We start from the raw sequence: 24,558 nt of genomic DNA, 5'->3' as shown, positions 1-24,558 counted from the left end.
TGTTTGTTAAAGTTGTTTAATTTGGAAAAGTCACAACCATACAATGAACCGGACCCTCAGGCCTTGCTGCCTCCCGCAATCTCTCTACCCGAGGGGGATGCTGGCTTAACCTGTGCCACAGACAGATGCAATCGGGCAGCTCTGTAGTTCTGCTGTATTGCATGGTGTGCCATGTACCCCAGAACTGCTCCAATTTCGGCCAGTGGCTCCAGCTACCCCACTCAGAGTGCCCGAGTACCGGAGAGCCCTGGCGTGAAGCGTTAGGAGCAAGGTGATAAGGCAGGAGCATGCACGTACAAGACAAGTGGTGTTGCTCTTTTCCTGTGGTCTGTGATGACCGTGTTGCAGCCCACCTGAGAAGAAGGCAAGACTGGCCTCGCAGAGGTGAGTCTGCGTGGGTCAGAGCCATCCCTTGCTGAGGGCAGGTTATACAGAGGCTCAGCACCCATACAGGAGGAATGGAGCCAGCAGCCAGCATCGTAACATCCTCATAGTTAAAAAAAAAAAAAAAAAGAAGCCCAGTAGGACTGGCATCTCCTCCCTCACCAAAGAGAGGGACTGCGACAGGCTCCTTTGTTCCGGCAGCAGTTACCTGACATGCTGCTGAAGCTGCAGCTCTGCTGTTGGGACGATGTCTGCATTGCTGAGAACAAGTCTCACCCTGACAGATATGAGGGTCTTATCGCAAGCACAAAAGAGCCCTGTCAACTGTCAGCCGATTATCCATGTGTGTACCTGAACGCTTTTCCTGACCAAAGCAGCTCTTCATAGTTTGTTGCATACCCTAGGCTGGCCTGGAAAAATGCTTATTATATGGATTGAATCCTCACCAGATGTCTCCTTATATACACGAGCAAGAGCGGCACGGCGTGCTCCCAGCAATGCTAGTATGTGTAGCCTTTGCTGTAATGCTGCGGAGGGAGGCTCCCATGGTCTGGCAGGTAAGTGGCATTCTCATCCAGGTGAGAAAGAGGCACCGTGTCCTCCTCGCTGACCTGCCCGTCAGCCTTCGGAGTTGGCCGCTGATTATCAAGGAAAGCCAGAGAGAACAACGCTTCAGGTTCACACACAAACTTGTACACGTAGCGTTCTCCAGCCACCTGCAGGGAAGAGAGGAGACGAATGCTGCAGGCACACAGGCAGCACTAGGCAATGCTCCTCAGCAGAGAGAAGGGCTTGCAAAACCAGCTGGCTGCTCTAGCCCATTGCCCTGAGACACGCCAGAGCTGTAAACTGCTCCTTGCGCTGTCCTCCTGCTGCTCTGATCTCCCGTGGAACAGCTCCTGGGAAATGGGATGCTGCCAGCTCACTTTGTCCCAACAGCAGCAGCAGCCCCTGACCAGTCTGTAACTGTGACATAATTACACTCACAGATGTCCTCTCCAGTGCCCTGGATTGGGAAGAGACCACCCCTACTACACAGGACCAAGCCCCCAGCAGCCTTTCTCTCACCAAGTCTAGACCAATTCTATTTCCTCACAGCTGCATAAATTCCAGCTCTCCTGAGGGCAGACACGTACAGAAAAAGAAAGAAATCGCGATTCCCCTTTATTTCCCATATATAAAGCCTAGATTCAGCTCCTTTACGCTTTCCCCATTTAACCGCTGCAAAGAGAAGTGATGGGGTGATGAGCGCAGGGTGACTGGCAAGGCAAGCCTGCCAGAGCTGGAGAGATCCCCATCTCTGCAAGAGAAGCATCACTAAAGGCACAAAAAACTCCGTCTGCTTTGCAAACTGACCTTCTGCATGATGCCTTTCTCGTAATAGTAGCGAAGGGATCGGCTCAGCTTGTCGTAGTTCATGGCCGGACGGTTCTTTTGGATACCCCACAGCCTGGCTACCTGTAGAATAAAACATCAAAGTGCACAAATTTCTGTGAACCCAGCCCAAGGGCAAAAGAACATTATCCAGCTGATTCTCTTTTGAGAAGCAAACATTTACAATGCTTGAATAATAGACTCACACAACAATTATTTAGCAGCTTTTAAACAGGAAGAGTAGAACTCAAACTGAAGCATCCTGTATCACAGAGAAGCATTCCCCTCACCACTACAGAGCTCATTTGCTGTCACCACTTCTCACTCTCTGGTACTCTGAAAGCTTGAGGATGTTGAAGGACTGCTTCATCCTCTGCTACTCTTTATCTTCAAGGATCACATGTTTACCAGGAGCCAAAGTGCAAGGGAACACCTCCACGGGAAGACCCATGTGCCTTTCTTCCTCCTACTACATGATTTTCAGCTTTGTCTATGAGACTCGGAAGTCTGTTGTAAGCACGTCAGCCCACCAAAACAACTCACCTGCGCTGAAAGTGCCCATAAAGGTTAATATGTAGCAAGAACAGTGCTAAATGCAGCTCTAATCGGAGCAAGACATGAGCAGATATTACAGACCCATCTCCCAGCTATTGTCAGATTTTACTGGGTTTTTTTGGAACACGGCAGCATTCGAAATTACACTTTAGTTAATGGAATTTTGATATAAAAATATATTTAGACTGGGATATATTTTCTTCCAGATTTTTAGGAAAACTGCCATCAGTGGGGTTCAAAACTCCAAACCTCAATGTCAACCTGGAGTACGGAGTGTGGTAAGACAGCACGGGTCACTGCAAGCTTAAGAGTAAAGCATCTGGGGAAGTGGAGGCAGTGGGCAATTTGACTCACTGCATTGCTGAGGCTCTAAACTTACAAACAGCCTTTCTTAAACCTGGTATTTGTGTCACCCAAGTGTTTTGACCTCTTTAAAAACCCTGGCTTGCTGCAGGGTCTGGCAAGTACCGCTGGTAGGCAGGAGCCTTCACAGGGCAGAGAAAAAGCCACTTGGGAATGAATTTGTAGCCTCAGAAACAGCCTGTAGAGAAGCGAAATAGTTTCACCTCTTCTGGCTCAATGAGCTTGAACTCCATCCCTCTGCCAGTCCAGGCAATGAAGTGGGAATTGGTTGGATCGTCCAGTAAAGCTACAAGAAATTGCCAGAGCTGGAGAGATCCCCGTCTCTGGTGTGCAGACCCTTCCCGGTTCCCTCCAGCTTTCTGCTTCTTGCCTCTTGCTGAGAAGAACACACAAGGTGTTCCTAAGGGTAACAGTGCAAAAACAGCTGGGAAAAAAAAAAACAAAAAAACAAAAAAAGCACACATTTCACAATTCTTTACCTGGAATATTTAAGTTCATATAGAATAGAGTGGCCAATTCACCAGCAGCTCTTCCAAGAGCAGCTCCGATGAACCTCACAATTATGCTACTTATGCTAGAAGGCCTATTTGCTGCTAAAAAAGCTCAAGAAACAGGATCCCAAAAAGCCAGGTATGAACCACTAACACACCTACAAGAACACGATGTAACAAACTACGCGGACAGCGGCCAAGCGGCTAGCAAAGATGCTGGATAACCCCATCTTACACCCAAACTGCAAGCCATTCTTTCTCTGACCTTCACAACTTTCTGGAACGACACAGACATCATCAGTAAAGCAGCTCATCGGCTTGTCGTACCTGCAGGCTGCAAGAGAAAGCAACACAGGCAGTTGTAGGCAAAGAAGACAGGGCAGCATCAAGGGCAGTGCAGGGACAAGATGACAGGCACCGAGCTTCTTACCTGACGGATCTTCTGTATTTGAATGGCTTGAATAACTCTCAACATTTGCGTACGTGTGATAGCCAGGAACATCTATGGAACAATTAACAAACTCATTTAATTAAAAGCACAGGAGGCGGAACAATCTTGTTCTCCAGAGGTGGATAGGCAAGTGCAGCCATCTAACCAACTTAGCGCCCTCCTAAAGCATTAGTGGCAGACTGGCAACTTGTTATGTCTCACCCATCCCACCACAACTTTTGCCTTCATTATGCTTCCCATTGTTAATTACAATAGTAAATTTCGGTGGTACTAACACACGACATCCTTCAGAGTAGCCAGGATAGCCCGTCAGTCACCTATACACTCTGAACACAAAACCTTGGACGAGAGGCTAAATTTGTGTGCTGCCTCTGCCTACTCCTAGTTGAAGATAACTATGCACTCTGCTACTCATTTCGTGGGTGAGAAGGAAAAGGCATTGCATTTTTCCAGGGGTACTATGATGATATTAATGAAGAACAGCAGCATCTGAATGTTTACTGCAGACAGCATCTCACAAATGTCATTTCAGATATCCCGAGTCTCCCTGGCTTTTTCGCATCATGATGGGGCATTGTCACAAACAGTTGAGAAAACATAAAGGAAAAAAATAACTTGATTTAAAAATAAGCAGAAAGTCTTTTCCTAATCTCTCTGCAGTGCATATTGCTGCCTGGGCACTACAATTTATCTCTTCTGAATCATGTGTTTTCTGAATCAAAGCTATTTTCTGTTCACAGCCGAGATGGAAGCTGTAACCAGGAGCTTTGGAAAGATTTACCTTACATCTCCCTCACACTCCTGTGCTAAGGGCAGAAGGGTACTCTGAGCTGACACACTGTGTATTATTACAATCGTAAACTACTCGCACAGAAAGCATTCTTCTGGGTTTGCACATTTTCCTCCCCTGTCTGGCCAGAAGGACCCAGTGAAAGTGTAACACCAGCACAGCCACAGCGATGATTCTATACCCTCAAAGGAGCTTTTTATTTATGCATTTATTTCTGCTAAATACTGCAACAATTCAAAATGTCCATTAAAATACCCAGAAACCAGAAGTAACATTCCCTCTAGCAGAGTGTACTGTGAGGTCAGGGTAGCAAGTCTTTGGACAGATCTGCTGAAAAAATAAGATTTCTCCCTTGTGGAAAAATAAGAGGATTGCCTGATCAATCTGGTATCTAGAGAGCTATTTTTGGAAATATAAATTATTTTCTCTTGTGATGCTCTGCCCCGTTTCTATGGGAAGTAGCAGGTGGAGGCTGGCACGGCAAGAGACACGGAGCAGCACAGTGCACGTGGCTGAGCCAAGGCAGACCGGGCTCCCTGCTTATCCCGGTCCTTGGAATTGTCCGGTTTATTGTTAGCCACTCACGTCTCTTTAGACCGTTTCAGACTTTTAGATCCGTTTGTCAGGCCAAAGCTGGTTTATCTTGCATGGTAAGCTCTGAAATGGGGCACCAGTTTCCAGCGGGTGTCAGCTGCTGGGGCCAGACCTCCGCCGTGATGGTGACACCCACTGGAGCTGGCAGAGCTGCATCTTTCTCTCCATTTTGTGAATTAAATTCTTCAGCCTCCCAGCAGGGAAAAGGCACAGGGCCAGGCAGTGTCACGAGCTGCAGCTCAGGGCTGTGCCTTACGATCCCCACGCCAGAGCAGCTTTCCTCTGCCACTGCTCGCAGATCCCCTCCTTGCTGCAGGGATCCGAGACAGTTTTTCTGTACCAGCTCCAAGATACTTAATTCCTTCCTTTCTGCTGCTATTTACAGAATGTTCTCAGTATAATTTCTTCAAAGCTGACCTCACTTCTCTCCCTTTCTATGACCTACCAGCTCAACACACCCCTGAAGACAAAAACTCCCCCTGAGAGAACTTTTCTCCATTTCTGATAGTGCAAGCGGGCTAATTATGAATTTTGAGTCTCCCCAGCGGCTATTTTATTTCCTTGGAGAACAAATGCATGCCTTTAATCCAGCCTGGCTGGGTTTAACATCACCTTCTAGCTCCTGTATCTGGTTAAAGCTTTCCACTATCTCCCAGAAAATCCTTCTTGGAACACAGTACAGAAGGTGAATGTCCCAGCCTTTTCTTGGATGCAGTCAACAGACAGAGCCGTTTCCTGCTACACAGCCAGTTTTCCAGGAGCACACACACTCCTGAAGATGAGGCAGCATTGTGTCAAAGCCCAAGAAGTGGTGGATGTGTGATTGCTCACCCCCAGCATCTGCAATCGGAGCTAGCGCTGCCTACCTGCGTCGTACACGTAGTCCACCTGCTCCTGCTTGACCACCTCAGCTGCTGGGTACTGACAGCTGCTGCCTGCCTGGCCGGCTTGCTCGTACTGCGGGTCCTGGTACTCCTGCTTGAAGCCCTGATGAGGGTACTGGAGGCAGGGCTCGGACAGCTGGTGCTGGTAGGTGCTGGGGTCTTCCTGGGCCAGGCTCTGGGAAGAGGGGAAGGAACAGCCCATCTCCGCAGGCGACTGGTACACAGAGCTAGGAGAGGGGAGAGGACATGGGATGGCAGCTTGCTTGGCCCCCCGATCTTGGCCCTGGTGCAGGGCTGCTTGGGGGGGACAGAAACTGCCTCAACCCCAGGCTCTTTAGTAGGGCTGTAGGAGCTGCACGCATCGCCGGGGCAAGGAAGGGACGCCAATGCCAGATGTTTCCAAGGGCAGCAACGCAGCCCATCACCCACAGAACCCGACAGGCTTAAGGTTATAGCCTCCTCCTTCAAACCCTAGGCAGCAGCGGTGGGTCCGCTTTGGACCCCATCCCACTTTGGATGGGACGGGGGGGTCTTGTGGTTGGTGTAAACCGAGCGCTTTAATCTGGATGCTGCAGCCCCCCCGCCCCGACTCACCCGGCAGGGCAATCCTTGCCAGTGGCTGCCCCCTCCTCCCAGTAACTCACCTGTGGTCATTGTGGTACCCACAGCTGGAGGGGGGGTGGGGTGGCCCCGGAGGGGTCAAGAAGCTCCTGTCCTGTCTAGGGAACTGCTGGAGCGGTGACTGTATCGGGGTTCCTGGGTCAGGGGACTCAGCGCCAACTTGGCTGGGTTGATCATAGGCACTGGGACAGTCAAACAGAGAGTGGAGCGTTATCGTTCTCCGAGAAGGACCGGTGGCAGCACCTGGGGAGGACGTGTCACAGGCAGACACGCTGTCCCTCTGCACAGCCACCTGGGCCAGAAAACTCCCAGCATCAACTCCTGCCTTCCCGAGCATCGCTTGCCCCTGCGCACAACAGCAATGACCCGAAAATGGGAGAAGGTGGTGATAGAAAGCTTAGAAATCACTGGACTAATAGGATACGGAAAACTCAGAATAATTAAAATTCTCATTGCATGTACAAAGAGGAGCTTCACAGGTGACTTTGCAAGTTAGGCCCGGTCCTGGGGCCCGCTGTACTGGTAAGGTGGGGCTGGGATGCTCCTGTGCTGATAAGACGACACCGGTATGTGAACGTCTGTGCCCTGAGCCAGGAAAACTGGGTCTGTCCTGGGTTTTGGTTGGGAAGGAACTGGGGACACGACTGAGTCTGCACGAAGAGGGAAGGTGACAAGAGGGAGACTCCTAAGCCTTCATCCTCGGCGACTCCCATGATCCGCACCAGGAGAGAGTGTGCAAGCGCAAATGGGAAGAAACTTCTGTTAATGACTTCTTGGTAGACTAATTACCCTAACCCAACCTATTCTCGGGCATCGATGGAATATGTATGAATGTAAACTTTAAATCGCACGTGCACAAAGAAGTGGGGCAGCGGGTGCTTTTGGAATTATCCACCCTGATGCCCGCCGGTGAATGAAACACTCTGCTTTATAACCTACCCTGAGTTATAAAGTTTAATTCCGCATGGCAGTGTCAGTACTGCAGAAGCTGTACGGTAACTCAGGCAAGCAGCCAGGACTGTGGGCGACGGTGCTGGGGAGCAACTTGCCAGGACAGATTTTGGAAAGCAATGCGGGGAGAGAGGCACGTGACAGATGCCAAGACTGCTCTCAGCATCAGGACAGCTGAGGAACAGCACTGGGAGAAGAAATAAAGGGGCAAGCCCAGACCCCTGACCTACTCTACATGGGTCTGGGCTAACCAGTGCCGTAAACACCGGCTGAGCGAGCTGCCCTGAGCTGACCCACCGGCTCATGGGCATCGCAGCAGCCAGACCGGTTCGTTGTTGTAATTATTAGATAACGCAGTAGCACTTGGTTTCATAACAGCTTCTGCCCCCTCCCCTTCCCCCATGTAAGCTGTTACCTGGTGTAAAGGCACTGCTCGCCATTGTGGTACTGGGATGGCTGCTCATGGTTGCAGGACAGTGTGAGGTCCGAGGAGGGACTCTGTGGCTCCTTTTTAATCTTAGCAGGAGGACTGTGAAAAGCTACTGTGGGAGAGAAATGAAAGGTCAAGTTGACGGTTTTTTCTGGTTTACGGAGAGGCAATTTTATCAGCCAGTGAAGCCAGCAGAGATGCCACCACCTCGTCCTTGCTCTGCTGGCTCCGAGAGAAACCAAATACCAACACACCCAAGTTCACAGGACCTCCCTGAGCTCTGCCCTTGATTTAGTAATGTTTGTATGCTACATCGACCTTAAGAGCAAATCTTAAGGTAGTGTTAACATGCTCTGTGATAATCCAGAGCGCTTTGAAAAGGATTTAGAGTGGGTATTTCCTTAAGCTGTTCAGGGCTGGGACAGACGTTTCCTGTTGTAGCATGCACATACCCTTATTTTTCAACACATAAAAGCAAAGTTTTGATTTGCATCAGGTAAAATATTCTTTCCCTGACATACCTGGTAAGCATGTCTTGTGAGTAACATTACCATGTAGCACTGTGTTAAGTTGTCACACACTAATATGATGACACATTGCAGATTTCCTGATAGTATCATTTGTCCTGTAGGACAGTAAATGTAAGATTTTTGTACAAACAGCTGCAAAAGCTGAAGGTTTTCTGTGGGAAATGCTGTTATATGTATTGCATATCGTTACAGGCTGTCCTCAGGCTAACTTGCTCACACCTTACACAAGTAAGTGTTTTCTCAGGCACCTAAACTGCCTTAGGTAGCTACAATCCCTTTCCCAAAGGAACAGCATCGGTGGTAAAGCACAGTCCAAAGCAGAAGTCTGACTTCCAAGTCCTTGCTTTTGCTACTATATACCCCAAATTTCGATGAGCAGCTTGCAGTCCTCCCAGTAGCCTCCCTTTGAAATATCTGATTTCATTAATTAGACCAGGTTTATACTTTAGCCCTCAGGAAGGCAGCCAGGGTCTCCTACAGGGTATTGCGATTGCTGGACGGGAGGCTGCTGCGCTGGCACTCGGCAGCTACCTGTAGAATCTCAAAATGCAGCTTTTCCTTCGTTGAATTTCGATGCTAATAGTCCAAGACCCCTGAACGTGGAACTGGGGGAATCTCACACAACACCTCTGCTCGTCCAAAACACCAGTGAGAGTCTAGGAAAAAAGTAAAAAGGTTCTTTTTCATTTTCAGTGCGCTGGCCCGATGTAGACAAGGAGGGATATTTCTGGCCTGGTTAGAATGTCAGGAATAACAAGTGTGGGTTGCAGTTTACAGCACGAGGAAGTAGGATGTGGGTACTGTTACTCCTTATGCTTAATTAAATCCAGCAGGAGCAAAATCCTTCACTAGCTCCTCAGAAAAGCTTATCCTGGCTGAAGGACACTGTGAGCATCTTCTGCCTTTGCCCCTGGGCTCTGCTGCTGCAGGAGGTCGCTGCCACTTAGGAAGGAAAGAAAAGACACCCCAGAGAGGTACATAGGTCTAGGTTTCTTTTTCAAACAAGAGAAGGATCTGCCCCCCAAAACAAAACTAAGCTTTTCATAAGGCTGCCTGCAGTCCTTTGCCAGGTTACTCCCAGCTCCTCAAGCTGACATGATGCTGCTGACAAAGCCTGGGATGTTCAGAGCTGCGATTGTCATTTCAAGGATGGAAAGTAACAACCTGATCTGTTAATACCTCATCTTTTTGCTGAGTTTATATCAGGACTGACCTGAACTGTACGTGCACCAGCCACCCTCAAGCCAGTTCTCCCTCACATAAAGGGCTAATTGTGCCTTCAGACAGCTCTCCAAAGGGCTGGAGAAAGGGCTGCTGCTGCCTCTCACCACAGGACATTAAGGCCACTTTCTATTGCGAACATCTCTCCCCAAAAATCGTTTCTCATCAAGAGGGGGGCAAAACCCCTTCAAACCTGACTCCTTTCGCCTGCCTTCGGTTTCAGCCTACACCAAAAAAAGCCCATCTTCACATCATGCCAGCACCCACAGGGATCCAAACAGCTTGACAGAATAAATGAAAATAAATCTAATCTGTAAAATGCCAGAGCCTCCGATGGCTTCTGGCCCCTACCCCCTTCTAGAGGACAACCGGCTCCCCCAGCCAGCCCTGGGGCTGCTGTCAATCGTGGCAGAGGGGTCCCTGTCCAAACCGATGGCAGGTGCTGGCTGACCCAGCATCCTGGGATGGATTCAGTACCCCAGGCATGATGCTCCTGCATCTGTGCAAACACCCCCAGCCCAGAAAAGGCTCAAAAGAGAAAAAGGTCTTTCTATGCCTGGGGCACCCACTTCCCTTCTGCCTGTCTGTAGCAGCTCTTTTCGATGTCTGGAGTAAACATATATAGAACCCATCTAAAAATGCTGATGTGTCGGCTGAGTCTCAGGGGGAAAAAAAAAATAAAATTGCTCTGTCCATTACACTGAACTCCATTGAAGTTTCAAGAAGCGAGATGCGCTAGGAGCAGCCAATTCTTTCCGGCCTTGAATTGCTGCAACAGGCTATCGCATTACAACTGGCTCATTCATTCATTCATTCATTCTGAGCGAAACATGGGACCAGACCTCTCCTTGGTTCTAGGTCAAAAAGAGGAAGAAACAAGATATATGACTCAGAGAGCAAGCCCAGCTGTGCTGCAGGGCCAAGTCCAGGGAAAGGAGGTAGGCAAGAGCAACCAGTACAAGCCCTTCGGTTTAGTTTTCATGGGGAAAACTGCCCTGGGCAGAGGGATATCAGTGTAGGAAGGTCACCAAAGTTGACTGCACCAGCTTTAACTGGAGATCTCTGCACTCAGTTAGCTGCTAGGACATATATGTGCCCAGGGAACGGTCAGGCATCCTCCTGTAGCCTTGGCGTGCCTGTCAGGAGTCAGGCTCAGCGTTCCTGCGGCTGCTTGCAACAGAGCTGTTCAGAATAGTCAATATTCACTTCAGGCATGTGGTCTTATCCCAGCATCAGCTTCCAAACAAAACGGTGGCATACTGGGAGGGCCAGCTGAAGAGGGAAGCAGGAAGAGCTGGATGGCCACTGTGCAGAGGGTTCCTACGCGTACGCTTGCACCTGAGCAACGCTCAGCTCCTTCATCTGTAAGAGGCTTTGACCCGTTCTCAGAGCAAACATCCACATTACTGTTTGTACGCTCCCACAGGTGATCTGTTCGCTGGGCAGTTCCTAAGAACAGAGGGCAAGCAGCCCAGACAGCATCTCTGGGACACCGTGCCCTCACATTGGGGCAGGCAGCAGGCAGGACCATCACCTCACAGAGGCCATGCTGGCAGCGGGTGCTCAGCCAGAGGCTCCGCAAGTGAGCAGAGCCCCCAGAAAGCACCTGCAAGAGACACAGCACCCTTAATTCCACATACAGTCCCATTTCTTTTGCTTTGGGAGGAGCAATAGCAGAAATTTTACCTTTCATTGTCACCATAGTGCACTTTCTCAGCTGTTCAGGGGTGCCTAATTACTCACCCGTACACCAACTAAAACACATTTCTGTTGACATCACTCTGCATAAGGGACCACGGTAGTTAGCACCACAAAAAGACATTTTTGCATTGCCCAGATGTGGCCAGCTGGCCTGGTTTGTTTGTCCCCATCACACCAACGCAGAACTAAAATGAGCCTCCGTGTCTGTGTGGTGTGTTACATTTCATGTGTTTCTTCAGCTTAAGTGTATCCTGCCCTTCTCCTGTGAGATGTGTGATCACCTCCACGATACTTACAGTTTTCTGAATGTAAGTCAGGCACAAATTGCTCATCACTGTCTGGAACCTGAGCTGCCAGGGGAGGGAGAGAAGAAGGGGGGCAGGGAAAGAGAGAGAGGAGAATTAGATTTGGCACTCTGTATGATATAATTAACAGCAAGGTAGAAATAAACCCAGGCAGGAAAGATCTGAGCTTTTTGCTGGGATGCACTTTAGCGACTATGGATAGTTTCCCTTTGGGATTAATGAATACAGTTCTTCTGCCTGCAGATTTACCCCTTAACAGCCTGCTGGTTTCTTTCTCCCTGACCTTGGAAATTAGGACAACAGCAAATTTATTAGCTCAGGGTTCACAGTTTTCATTAGAAACACAATATGCAGGGATTGTTCAGAAACAACTACTAACTGATCAGTTTGGAAAGGCTATGCCAAAGCGTGAGCACAACAGAAAACACCTATACCTTCATAGACAATTTTTTCAGAAGCTCCAGAAAAATCAAACAACTTGGTACTAGTGGAATAGGCTACAATTTGTAAATCAGCAGAATGAAAACATTTTAGAAGAAAAAAAAAAAATTCAAACTATCTGGTAGCAGGAGAGGGAAATGGTTAACAGTGCCTTGCACGTCTGTAAGTGTGATTTTGCAAATTTGAGGCAGTGCTGGTGTAACAGCAAAAACCTGCTCTTTCCCCGCAGATTGGTGCAGTAAAGTTTTTTATTATTATTATTATTATTATTTGTTTCTGGGCATCTGCCCTGTGGCCAGCATTGTTAGTACAACTCCAAGAATAACAGTGAGGTCTGAGATACTTGAATATCTCCAAGATGGTCTAATTAAACACATCTGAAAATCTGCTGAGGCCTCGTTCACGTTGGAACAGCCCACCTCACCGGAACAAGATGCTGCTCAATGTGGTAAGCAGTAAAATAGTTAAAAAGCAGTTAAAATAGTAAAATTAGCAAAGAAGATTCAGGCTTAGTGCTTCTTTTAGACAAACTGATGGGGCTTACTCCTACTTTATATATAAATACATATATATAAGTTGATGCCTCTTCACCAGTCAGGGAGTCACATTTATTCTGATTTATGTGAAAGACTAGAATTCCAAAAAGCTGTAAAGCCCACAGGGATATAATTTCCCACATGGCAATGAGGATTAAATTAAAAATGGAAGTGCTAGAAGAGTTTTTCACTATGTGCTTCACAGTATGTTTCATCACTTCCTGGAGTAAATATTGATTTTAAATTAAGACAAAGACTGGCAGCTGTGCTGTCCCTTATGGCATCATTTGTGCCAATTCCTCATCTGCCTTTCCTGGTCTCCAGCTTCAACCAGTCCGTCCGTGGATCACCTGCCACAGCCTGGCCTCAGCCCATGCCTGAACTGCAACAATGCCATTGCAAAATGGATAATAAATATATAATAAACCAACGAAATGGCACAGTGGAAGAAAAAAGAATTTCAATGTCCTTCTTCACCCACAGGTTGACCCAGCGAGGTACACAGGTGTGTCCTTGAGAGATTATTCCGACATACAAAATCAAACGTTACAGTAGCCTGTAGTGCCATTATGCTAAAATTCCTGCATTGAGACAGTGTATAGGTAATTAGTGCTTTTCTGATTTCACAGAGGAACCAGCTACATAGTCTCCTCCAGCTCCCGCTTCCCTCATTTGCTGAGAAAAGCTTTAATTGGCATTGCCCTCGTGCTGAATGAACAATTCATTCGGATCCCCACCACCACCCCATAACTACAACTGTGCTCCCGCCCCCATCGCACGGGCCGGTTGGTGACCCCCGTCCCTTCGCAGGATGGAATGCTGCTCCTGGACAGCCTGCACACAAGCTTGTGTCGAAGCACACATCACATCCACATCCTTAAGCGACAGGACACCAAACCAGGACAAAAGTCGATGTGGCAGATTCCTCCCCGACGGCAGCATCTGCATTTATTTACAAATACTTTTGCATTCTTCTCTCCCCCAGGAAGAAGAGGTGTTAAGGAAGGAAAAGCAGTACACCCACACACCCCCCTGATGTCAGCAAGACACTGCTGATCAGAATTTAGCCTGTATTTTAACACGCAGCTATTTTTTCTCCGTTACTCAGAGCCATGGTCTCAGTCCATCTCCTAGAGTGGTCCCTCCATCCCCCAGCGACTAAACACACAGAGCTGAGCCGAGCTTTTGGGGGTGCCCTGGGAGAAAGTGTGGGGAGCACTTTCCCCATAGCACATGTGTTGAAACACTTATTACTTCTAACAGTTATTTATGGCCCTTTTAGTGCCGGGGAGGGAAAACTTGCAGCAGATTATTTCACAAAAATCACGAACTTGTGGAGAGAACTGCTGCTGCTAGTACGTAACAGGCAAACCCAAAGCTTGCTCTCCCTTGGCTCTAAAGCAAAGGTGATGGAGTCAGAGTAGAAGGACACGAGGAATGGAAGCCCTAATCTCAGTCACTTGAAGCCAAGAGAGACAAGACATGCCAAAAATAAACCGTAGGGAATAACTCTGCATGAACAGGCAGCGGATTAGAATGGAATGAACCAAGCTCTTTGCCCTGCGATTGCTGTTCCTTAAAGTAACCTGTATGACAAGAACCTGGAAATATAAATGATAAAAGGCAGGGAACAGGAAAAAAAAAAACAGCCTACAAAATTCATTTTATGAATTATCTTTACAAAGCAACGTTGTGATAGAAGGAATAGCGGGGATCACGTCGTGTGAACTGGGTTGGGCTCTCACAGTGTGCTGCCTGGAGTCGATGGCATCGGTGACCATCTCATGGAGAGAATTTCATAGCAGAAGCAAGAGACTACAGAAAGGGTGTGAAATGAAGGGCATGGCTGGAGCGAGAGCATGCAGCCTCACTACTACTGGACAGCGATGCTTTTGCAGACAGCTACAGTCCTACGCTAGAAGGCTAAAGAAAGTTGAAATTTTTATATTGCATTATCTACTTCGGAGAGTTGCAATACAGATAGACATTTTCTTGTTCTCCCCAATCCAGCATCTATACTTAAAATAACTGGGATACCCAATCAGACATTTAAAGACCAACCCCTGGCTTATTGTAGCCATGCAGACTGCACGCAGCAGCATTTCCCACACCTCTTTCAAGATCTAGAGCACCGTAACTAAAGCTTGCTAAGGTTACGCAGCGAAGGGCATCCCTCTCCTTGCAGTCCTCACAGATCACCAACTACCTGCCCAACTTCTGTCCAAGGAAGCTTTTTGTTTCCCCGAATGCCAAATAATTTTATAAATTATATGGCTTGCAATTAGTTCCATAGAGTTATCAACTGCCAGCTTCACATCATTGCATTCTAACAGATTCTGATTAAAAAAAACAGCATAGAAGAAAATTTTGGATTGCTAGTAACAAGACCTAGGATTTTTCAGCATCTGTTTCTTTTAAGAGTCATCTATATGCAGACATTATTATTTTACCCTGCAAAGGAGAAATCAGGTGTTAATTAACACTGTTAAAAATATTCTAAAAAGCTAACAAAGAGATTGCCCTGTGAATGAAACCACAACAATATATAGAGGCACACACACATGCAGATACAGATGTATATGTGGTTTAAATTTGTTAACGTTTTTCATATGGCTGATTGTGAATTTGTATTTCCAGTTTGCTTCCTTCCCAGGTTTGTTTCTCTTTTACTTCAAAAGTAACACCAAGAACTGTGAATAAAATAAAATTTCTTAACTGGATGTGGTAGAGGCAGAGAATAAATAACATATTACATATTTTCCCTTCCTTTTTCTTCTGCATTGTTCATTTAAGAAGGTACTCTCAAGTTTTCAGTTGCCTTCATCTTGTGAAGAAATGCTAACGTATAGACACATACAAGATATTAATGACATAAAATATTTCCACCATTCAGCAAAATAATTTCATATATGGGGAACTAGTTTCTCCCACAGTGTGGAATATTCAAACATGCATTGAAATTCCCCAAAATTTCACTTGGACTCTGACTAGATGCTATAAGCTGTGGCAAAAATATACCTGCCTATATTCTAGGGCTTGCATTATCATTTACTAATCACGTATAACAGCAGATTACCTCTTTCTATACACTGCTGAGACCACAGGCAACCTTCCCTCCACCCCAGTGCGCTTACAAATTCATTCTATGAACACTCTGCTACTGACAAACATATAGTAAGAGATTTCTGCAAAACCTTTGGATGAGTGAGATAAAAAAAATATTCAACACTAGGAAGCCTAAAATTGAAACGCTACCAGAAATCAATTTCAAGGCAAACTTATCAACAGCTCGAGGTTTTTGAGGATTTAAGAGAAACCAGCCTCAACTATGTGTGTACATTCAGCAGGTCTATTAGCCGACCAGTAATTAATACCTATTTTTACCTATTTTTCAGCTCTGATGTACAATACCAGAGTGTTTCAGCCCTGGAACAGCCCCCAGGTAATTCTTTTTGCATCCTGACCATCACGCTCCTGATCAACATCATTTCAAGTCTGAAATGGACACAAGGCATTTGATATTTTTCCCCCCCTAATTGTCTTATTGCAATATAACTTTTTGAAGGCTTTAAAAAAAAAGAAATAATTGTTTGACAGGATTGTCCTTCACTTGTGGTAAAGTTAGGGAAATAGCTCTGCTCAAAGTGCCATGCGTATTTTTATGTCATCATTATTAAGTACCTACATCACAGTAAGTGCTTTTATATTTATCAAGAGTCTGTACTTGAGGATGTGTTTTGAATTTTCTAGAAAATGGATCATTTGTGATAGTAGAATCAGAACAAATTCCCCATGCTGTTAAAAGATGGTTTCACTTGGAATTAACAGGACTCCCTGGGATTTGAATTTTCCCTCTTCTTTGAAGGCAAACCAATTCAGACACCAAACTGAACAGCGTGTAAATTCCACAGGAAGGTCCCTTCAAAGAATTATCTTAGGGAAAAAAAAAAAAAAGAGTTGAGAAGCGCTTCGCTCCTGGAATTAAAGGAATAGGGGTTTTTTGTTTGCTTAAAAAAATATCAACGTTCTGGCAACCAGCAAAGATAAGTGACAAATCAGCGTTAACACCGAACCAGTTACAAGTAGCCTGAACGGAAAACTGTAACCAGGAAAGCGGCCAACAGCCCGGCCCGTACATAGGGAAATGCCCCGCACAAATGTGCCATTTAGGCTGCGCCGCCCCGGGCCCGGGTGGCGCCTCGGGACCCACCCCCCCACCCCCGTCTGGGGGGGGTCAAACAAAACCCAGGGGGCACGGGTAGCCGAAGAACGGGGGGCAGGGGGGGAAGGGGGGGCAGGAGCCTACCTTCTGTCAGCCAGGCCTCCTGCAGCCGGCTCAGGACCTGGAGGAGCTCTGCGTGATAAGCGAGAGGCTTCCTCAGTGGAGCGCCGGGGGGGGTCAGCGGGACGCCCCAGCGCCGGGGCGGGGCGGGGGGGGGGGGAGCGGGAGGGCCGGCGCCGGGAAGGGGGGGGTCGTGGTGGATCGGCGGGACGCTCCGGCACCGGGAAGGGGGAGGGGGGGGATATCAGCGGGACACCCCGGCACCGGGAAAAAAAGGCGGGGTGGGGGAGTGGGGAGGCGGAGGGGGTGTCAGCGGGACGCCCCGGCACCGGGAGGGGGGAGGATAGATGGGTGGGACGCTCCGGCGCCGGGAAGGGTGGTGGTGATGTTGTCACCAGGACGCCCCGGCGCCGGGAAGTGTGTGTGGGGGGATCAGCGGGACACCCCAGCACCGGGAAGGGGGACGGCCGGGACGGGGAGGCGGGGGCGAGACCCCGGTCCCTGCCCCGAAGCCCGCAGCACCCCCATCCCTCCCTGCCCCCCGCCCCGCCTTACCTTCCGAGCCCTGCGCCGGGGGCAAGCCCGGGGTCCCGGGTCTCTTCCTAGCGCCCATGGGAGCTTGGCCACCGGGGGCCGCCTGGCCCGGAGGCTGCTGCGGGAGGAGCCGATTAGCGCGGGGTCCCCGGCCGGGGCGGGCCCAGCCCGGAGCCCCCCGCCCGCCGGGGCCGCCGCTCACCTGCGGGAGCACGAAGGGTACCTGCTGGTCCGGGAAGCCCTTCATCCCGCCGCCGGGCGCTGCCTCTCGGCTGCCACCTGCGGGGGACACAGCGGGGGGGGTCGCGGCGGGCCGGCTCCCACCTGCCGGGGCCAGCGGCCACCACGGGACACCCCGCCCCCGCCCCCGGCGCTCTCGCCGCCCGGCACGGGCTGCGAGCTCCCAAACTGGGGATATGGGCCGGAGTGATGCGAGCCGAGCCGAGCCGAGCCCCCGGCCCGGGACAGCGGCCCCGACCCGCACCGGCGGCGCGTGGCCCACGCGGAGCCCGGCGCGACCCCGCCCCTCCCGGGGGCGGCCGCCCATTGGCCCATCGCCCCGCTCACCGCCCCGCTCGCCCGCTCCTTTGTTTCATCGAATTTTTTTTGTGAATGAAGCTCCGGGCTGGGCCACGCCCGCCAATCCCGGCTCCTTCTGGCTCTCACCCAGTGAGAGGTGGGAGGGGCTTTCTCCTTCAGGGCCAATCGGATCGCAGCACTCGGGGCTTCATTCAAGGACGGAGCTCCCATTCATAAAAAAACCCTCCCGAAGTTCATTCATGAAAGGCTGCAGGGGCGCGCCGGGCCCGCCTGGCTGCGCGACCGCCGGGGCTCCCGGGGCGCTCCCGGCTCCAGCCCGGGCCCGGCCCCGCGCAGGCCCTTGGGGACAGGCTCCAGGCACGTTCCGTTCTGTCCTGGGCAAGTCATTTAGGTTTCGACAAGATCTGGAAAAAAAATCTCACTCACGCATTCGGAAGTGAAAATAATGAAAGCCCTAGCTACTGAAATCACTTCTGCTCTTACAAATGTTAAGGGACAAAAGCATAAAATAAAACCCCAGGCCAGGGATCTGCACCCCAAAATAGCGTTTTTGGGAGCAACTGTGCATACCAGGTGCTGCTGCCTGTGCCATGTGCATGCATCCTCTTCTTTTTTTCAGGTTTGTCCTTTAAACTTCCATGATCATATTTAAAACACTTATTGATCCTATTTATCCTATTAAAAATAGCAGTAACAGTTGGGAGCCAGCGGTAAGAAGGTCATCGTTCACGAAATGTCACCTCCTGGAAGAGAAGTAGATACTCCAGAGAAAAAAAGGGGAAATTTATCCCAAGGGCTAAATGGAACCTGAACACTTTTGACACGCTTTCCTTATAGTAATCATCACTGGTGTGACACACTGATATGCTCCTTTGGAAAGGTGTATCTGTTACGCAGAATAACAGGGTTTAAGTATTTTGTTGATATATATTTTTATCTTTCTGCTGGCAGACTATGGCTCCAGTGTTCCAGGAGCCCAGTCTGTCAGGAAACCCGACTGGAACACGGCTCTGACCCGTCGGTGGGAGCAGACCAAGACCATGCCAAGTGCCAGTAAGGTGACATCCCGCAGCTGCTCCCACATCCCCAAACGTCACAGATGTGGTTAAATGCAGCACTGGAATTTGAACTTGCTCTGGTTTCAGAAAACCACTGAAGCATATGAGTCAATCTTCTGAATTTTTGGGTTTACCGAAATTTGTTTCTGCTCCATGTATTTTTTAACAATTGATTCAGGCTGTTAATTTTAATCCAGTTTTATCAAAGAACTGGAAAGAAATGTTCCTCCTGGTTAGATTGTTGTTAGGCCATTTATACTTTACATGTCTTACAAAATCTGTCAACAAATACTCAGGCTTTGCATTTTTACTTATACTTATCATAGCAAAATGGCACTTTGACTCTTGGTTATTTGTGCTACATTTCCCGGTTAAGGGATCATGGGACCGTTGTTACTTTAGACCCGATTTCAATACACAGCTGTGCTCTGAGCTCTGAACAGGGTGGGATTTTCTACTGTAGTATTTGTTTGCTACACGGTGTTCTAATTCCACATCCAAGTGGCAGTAAGGGCACTGCTGGTGTGGGAGGAGCCTTCGCTCTCAGCACAGTGTCACTGTGGAGGGGGACCAGAGACTCTCTAGAGAACAAGAAAGGAGCAGCTGAGGGCACTGGGGGTGTTTAGCCTGGAGAAAAGGCAGCTGAGGGGTGACCTCCTCACTCCCTACAACTACCTGAGAGGAGGTTGCAGTGAGGCGGGGTCGTTCTCCTCTCCCGAGTAACAAGTGATAGCACAAGAGGAAACAGCCTCAAGTTGCGCCAGGGGAGGTTTAGGTTGGATATTGGGAAAAACTTCACGGAAAGGGTGGCCCAGCACTGGGACAGGCTGCCCAGGGATGTGGTGGGGTCACCATCCCTGGGGGAGTTTAAAAAGACTTGTCTTTACATTTTACATTTTACATTTTACATTTTACATTTGTCTTTACATTTTACATTTAAACATTTTAAAATGTTTAAAAAACATTTTAACCTGGGGACATGGGTTAGTAGTGGACTTGGCAGGGCTAGGGTAACGGTTGGACTCAATGATCTTAAAAGTCTGTTCTCACCTAAACGATTCTGTGATTCAGTGGTTAGTGGCCCCAGTGGTCACTATGGTTCATGAATGCATATGTGTGAATGAAAAAGCAGAAGGGTGCAGTGCCGGTGTGGGTGCCGGGACCGACTGCGGGCATTTGACCCAGCAAAGTCACCATTTGTACCAAACAGGCAGTAATGCTATCTTTTTTTGCTATGACTGAGATGTATTGGCAGTACTATCAATGACTTTTTCTATTTATTTGAATTAAATTAAGGTCAGCTTATTGCTGTTTGTATTGGGAGCCTGCTGCCATGTTTACATAGGTATGTGTATTTATGTCCATACATACCTACGTAGGATACCTGAAATTTTCCTGACACCCATAAAAGTAGTCTACAGAAGACAAACTACAGAAAAGGGTTTTTTTGGTGGCTGCACAGAGGCAGGATCTGTGACAAATTTTGCAGGATTTTTTTTATTGCTTTTGAGCCTGTAAAAAATGCCATACAACCTACTTAGAAGAATGTTATTAATTAGGGCTAAGAATACTGGTCACTGAAGGGAAAATCACTGAGAACCTGGGGCTTCCAGATGAAACCATATTATTATAACTCACGTCGTTGTAGCTTTTTTCCCCTTCTAACCCACACTCCTAGAGCAGATTCAGGTTTTAGCATCCTTGGTTTGTCAAAAACATTAACTAGCAGTAAAAAGGTGGAAAGCTTGAATCCTGAGACCAAGAAGGTTAGAAAGCAGACGGACATATGGAACTAAATTGCTAATTTTATCATTTAAAGTACCTTGTGATTTTGAGTCAGTTTCAAGAGAACTGGGGAAGGACTGAGATTATTTTTTTTTTAGTTTCGGTTAGCTAGCTTTGGCATTCATATAAACTGATATATTGTACCTTTTGTTTCTAGGAAAAATTTTGACTCCACTGAGCAGGATTCAATAGGCTGCTTCTGAGTTCCAGTATCCAGGCGGTAATTAGTGATAAAGAGAGAAGCAGCATAAAATTCACAAAAACAGAGAAATATTTTTCCTCCGTGGGTCTGGGCAACTTAATCCAATTATTTGACACATTTCACTTACATTATGAGCTCTTAGGCTGGGAACCTGAAGCACATAGTACCTTGCCTTAAAAGCAAAGAAACCATTAAGCAACAGCAGAAGAGGTGCAGTAATCGAATGGGGCAGTCATTATCATGGCACAACCCATCTGGGTGGCGAGTTAAGTATCGCAAAGTGAAAGTGATGCTGCTGATCATGAGCAAGGCCAGGCTCTAATTTATCCCTTGGTGACAACGATGGCCTTGGGAAATGAATCATGCTTTAAATCAGTTTGCCTGTCCACCTACCTCTTCCTGTGTTCTGTGCTTTCCTCGGTGAGCTCTATGAATCCTTTCTTCTATTTTCATAAAACTGAAACATTAACAGTATTGTTGCTTAATAATTTGGAGCACGCAGAGTTTAGAAATGGGGCAGGAGAGAAGACTCGGACTCCTGGAAAAGCTGTAGACTTTGTATCAGGAAATATTCAGGATGGGCACAAGGTTAGTAGGAGTTATAACAAATGATGTAGCTTGCTTGCTTGATAGTTTCTCCTCTGTTACTCCTGTTGTACAAATATGTCACATCTGTTTTCAAAGCCTGACTAATCAGATGTGGGAATATGGTTCAGGATTTTCTCTTTGCAGGCCCAGCAATTAACATTCAGAGTGATTAATTACCATCTTTTTTTTTTTTCTTAAAGCCTAGAATGTGTGAAAAGTTCAGAAGTGATACACAAATCGGAGGGGAACTGATTCTTGGTTATGAAGTATTAGTGATGTATTTGTTCCGACACCGTATTCCACGCTGCCTGAGCTGTTTTCGCTTGGCTTACACCTTATTTTTCTTAGTTACAGAGTTGTGTGTAATCCCCCTCCCCCTTCTGTGTCCAACCCCATGATTTAACTTTCCATCTATTGTACTGGTTTGAGAAAGCCCAGCCCTGAGCTGCAGATGCATCCCTGGCAGCCTGGACCAGCCAGGATTAGTGCTACATAAAGCTCCCGGTGAGAAAACCTGACACAAACAGGAACAAATGGCAAATGTCTTAGAAAGTGACAAATGGGAAGATGACAAGAGTAGGTAGTGTAGAATGGAGCATGAGCAGACCCGCAGTTTTATTAAGAAAAATAATAAACAGCTGTATGAAGACCTTGGGTTTCTTAACATCAGGCATGAAATCAGGGCAGCCACTTTCCAGCATCCTGCTGTTCCTTGGATCAGGAATAAGGTGCTGAGTCCAGTCGCTGCCTACAGATACCTGCCATCTTCACCTCGCGGGGTGATGCAGTATCCAATAAACCACAGAAATCCTGCTGCTGGAAACACCTGAGCAGCAGCTGTGTGCAGTTCCAGCTCAACCTCACGAAGGACAGTGTGCAAAGAGGGGGGTGGGGAGGAGGAGCATGTGCCCTGGATTGTCCTAATCCTCTTCCCTCCGCCACTGCTTCTCTGTCCCTTGCTGTCTGGCATGTGGCAGGAAACATCGAGCTGGTTTCTTACCCTAAGTTGCAGACGGCTCTCGGTCCTTTTGTCTTGCCATAAGTAAAAGACGCAATGTCATCCAACCTCCAAGAAGGATGTTTCATAGAATCGTAAAATACCAGGTTGGAACAGACCCCAAGGACCATCTGGTCCAACCTTTCTTGGCAAAAGCATGGTCTAGACAAGGTGGCCCAGCACCCTGTCCAGCTGGATCTTGAAAGTGTCCAACGTTGGGGAATCCACCGCTTCTCTGGGGTGATTATTCCAGTGGCTGGTTGATCTCATTGTGAAAACTTTTCCTCTTGTGTCCAGTTGGAATTTCCCCAGGACTAACTTGTACCAGTTACCTCTCATCTTTACCATGTGACTCCTTGTAAAAAGGGAGTCTCCATCTTCTTTGTAGCCACCCTTTAAATACTGGAAAGTGGTGATAAGGTCCTCCCTAAACCTTCTTTTCTCAAGGCTGAACAAACCTTGAGTTCTTTTAGCCTTCCCTCCTATGGCAGGCTTCCCAGTCCTTTGATCATCTTTGTGGCCCTTCTCTGGACCCTCTCCAGCCTGTCCACGTGGTTTTTGTACAGTGGGGACCAAAAGTGAAGACAATATTCTAGGTGCGGTCTGGCACACACTAACCAGAGTGGGATAATGACTTCATCTCTGCTGGTGAGGACCTTGTCGATGCAACCCAGCATCCTGTTGGCTTTCTGGTGCTGCAGCAGCACACTGCTCACTCATGCCCAGCCGCTTGTCCACCAGGACCCCCAGGTCCCTTGCCACAGTTTGGCCGTGTCCCCATCATAACTCGTTTTGAGACAAAAAGTGAAGCAAAGAAAAGCTGTCCCCAATGAACCGCAAAACCAGATCTGTAGTAATCAGTCCATATTCCTAGAAATGGAACAGATATAATTCGCGGAAGACTAGGGAAGTCTAAATTGCAGGCACAGTTATTGATCCTTGGAATACGCAGTATGTCTTCTCACTATTAAGTTCTCTTTCTCAAGCCTGAAGGTGTAAATTGCAAAATTACTTTTGTTCAGTCTCCTCCTGCAAGCTGCGAGAGGATATGTGCTAGTAGGAGTTATTCGCTTATCATTTGAATGTCATGTTTTAATTTCGAGATGTCATCTAGGGGCCATAGGATTGCCACTAGCCCAGGGAACTTTGCTGATGAGACTTGCCACTTGCCATGCTTTCCATCTCTTCCTATAGTGAGGGTGGTCCCCGTGTGCAATGAAGAGTCCGGGCAGGTTTGTTGCACCTTTGTGGCTGCCTGAGGCACAACACTCTGGAGAAAGCAGTTTTCCATAAGGTCTTGTGAATATAATGCCCCTTTTTGGTATTCATGCCAGGCACTTTTTCTAATGTTCTGAATGAGAGAAGGCAGTTCAGGCACTTTGTCTGCAGGAAGGAAGCAATTAAATTATTAGCACTTTGAGAAATTAAATTATGTAAGTTATGGCTGAAGAAGTTTAGCAAAATGTTATAATGTAAGAAAACAATTAAAAAGAGTTATATAAGGTTGGGTGGCTTCTTTATTGTGATAGAGTGGTCAGTTAATTGATTGTCATATTGCTATAATGTACCAGGGCAGTTGTGAGAGCAAATAGAGAATGTTCTGCTGAGGATGTATGGAGATGAAGTGCAGAGGAGGGGACATGTCTTGGGGACCGAGACCCTCAATCCCTTTTCCCTTTATCCATGAAGAGACATGAAGCCCAGAGAAATTCCCTATCGTTCTCTTCAGCTTCCAGGGCCTGGCGCTGCAAGGTTACCCTCAGGACCGTGGGGTGGGAAACAGCTTCAGAATTGGATCCCTAAAGCGGGGGAAGCAAGGAGGTTGATCGACCAGCGCTGGCAGCGGAGCCGTGCAGCTTCATGCCACCAGCATCCTCTTCCTTGCCGAGAGCACTCAAACCCTCCCGGGCTGTTAGTCAGATGTTTGCTGAAAGAAGCTGGAAGAAAATT

General features: G+C 47.9%; 1 protein-coding gene across 6 annotated transcripts; it reads right to left on the bottom strand.

Moving 5' to 3' along the window:
• Positions 1–17,885, bottom strand: ETV4 (ETS variant transcription factor 4). Of its 6 annotated transcripts, XM_055697714.1 has the most exons (14): positions 17,641–17,885; positions 17,460–17,556; positions 16,894–16,976; positions 14,053–14,068; positions 12,290–12,298; positions 11,637–11,690; positions 7,874–8,000; positions 6,531–6,689; positions 5,869–6,113; positions 3,598–3,669; positions 3,433–3,501; positions 2,880–3,052; positions 1,741–1,842; positions 1–1,100 (listed from the first exon to the last, which is right to left on the bottom strand). In XM_055697714.1, exons 1-14 carry the CDS (start codon positions 17,683–17,685, stop codon positions 885–887), a joined length of 1,467 nt encoding a protein of 488 aa, XP_055553689.1. In that variant the 5' UTR covers positions 17,686–17,885; the 3' UTR covers positions 1–884. The 6 variants fall into 6 exon arrangements, with proteins under 6 accessions (XP_055553689.1, XP_027661636.1, XP_055553688.1 ...); XM_027805835.2 differs by lacking the exons at positions 12,290–12,298; positions 14,053–14,068; positions 16,894–16,976; positions 17,460–17,556; positions 17,641–17,885 and having other exon boundaries at positions 2,880–3,100; positions 7,874–11,725; XM_055697713.1 differs by lacking the exons at positions 11,637–11,690; positions 12,290–12,298; positions 14,053–14,068; ... (1 more) ...; positions 17,460–17,556; positions 17,641–17,885 and having other exon boundaries at positions 2,880–3,100; positions 3,433–3,669; positions 7,874–8,146.
• Between the last annotated feature and the right edge of the window lie 6,673 nt (positions 17,886–24,558).

This window comes from Falco cherrug, chromosome 20 (genome assembly GCF_023634085.1).
Source record: "Falco cherrug isolate bFalChe1 chromosome 20, bFalChe1.pri, whole genome shotgun sequence".
NCBI classification, from domain to species: domain Eukaryota; kingdom Metazoa; phylum Chordata; class Aves; order Falconiformes; family Falconidae; genus Falco; species Falco cherrug.
Note: the sequence above shows the minus strand (reverse complement) of the source record. Positions and strands in the feature narration are given on the sequence as shown.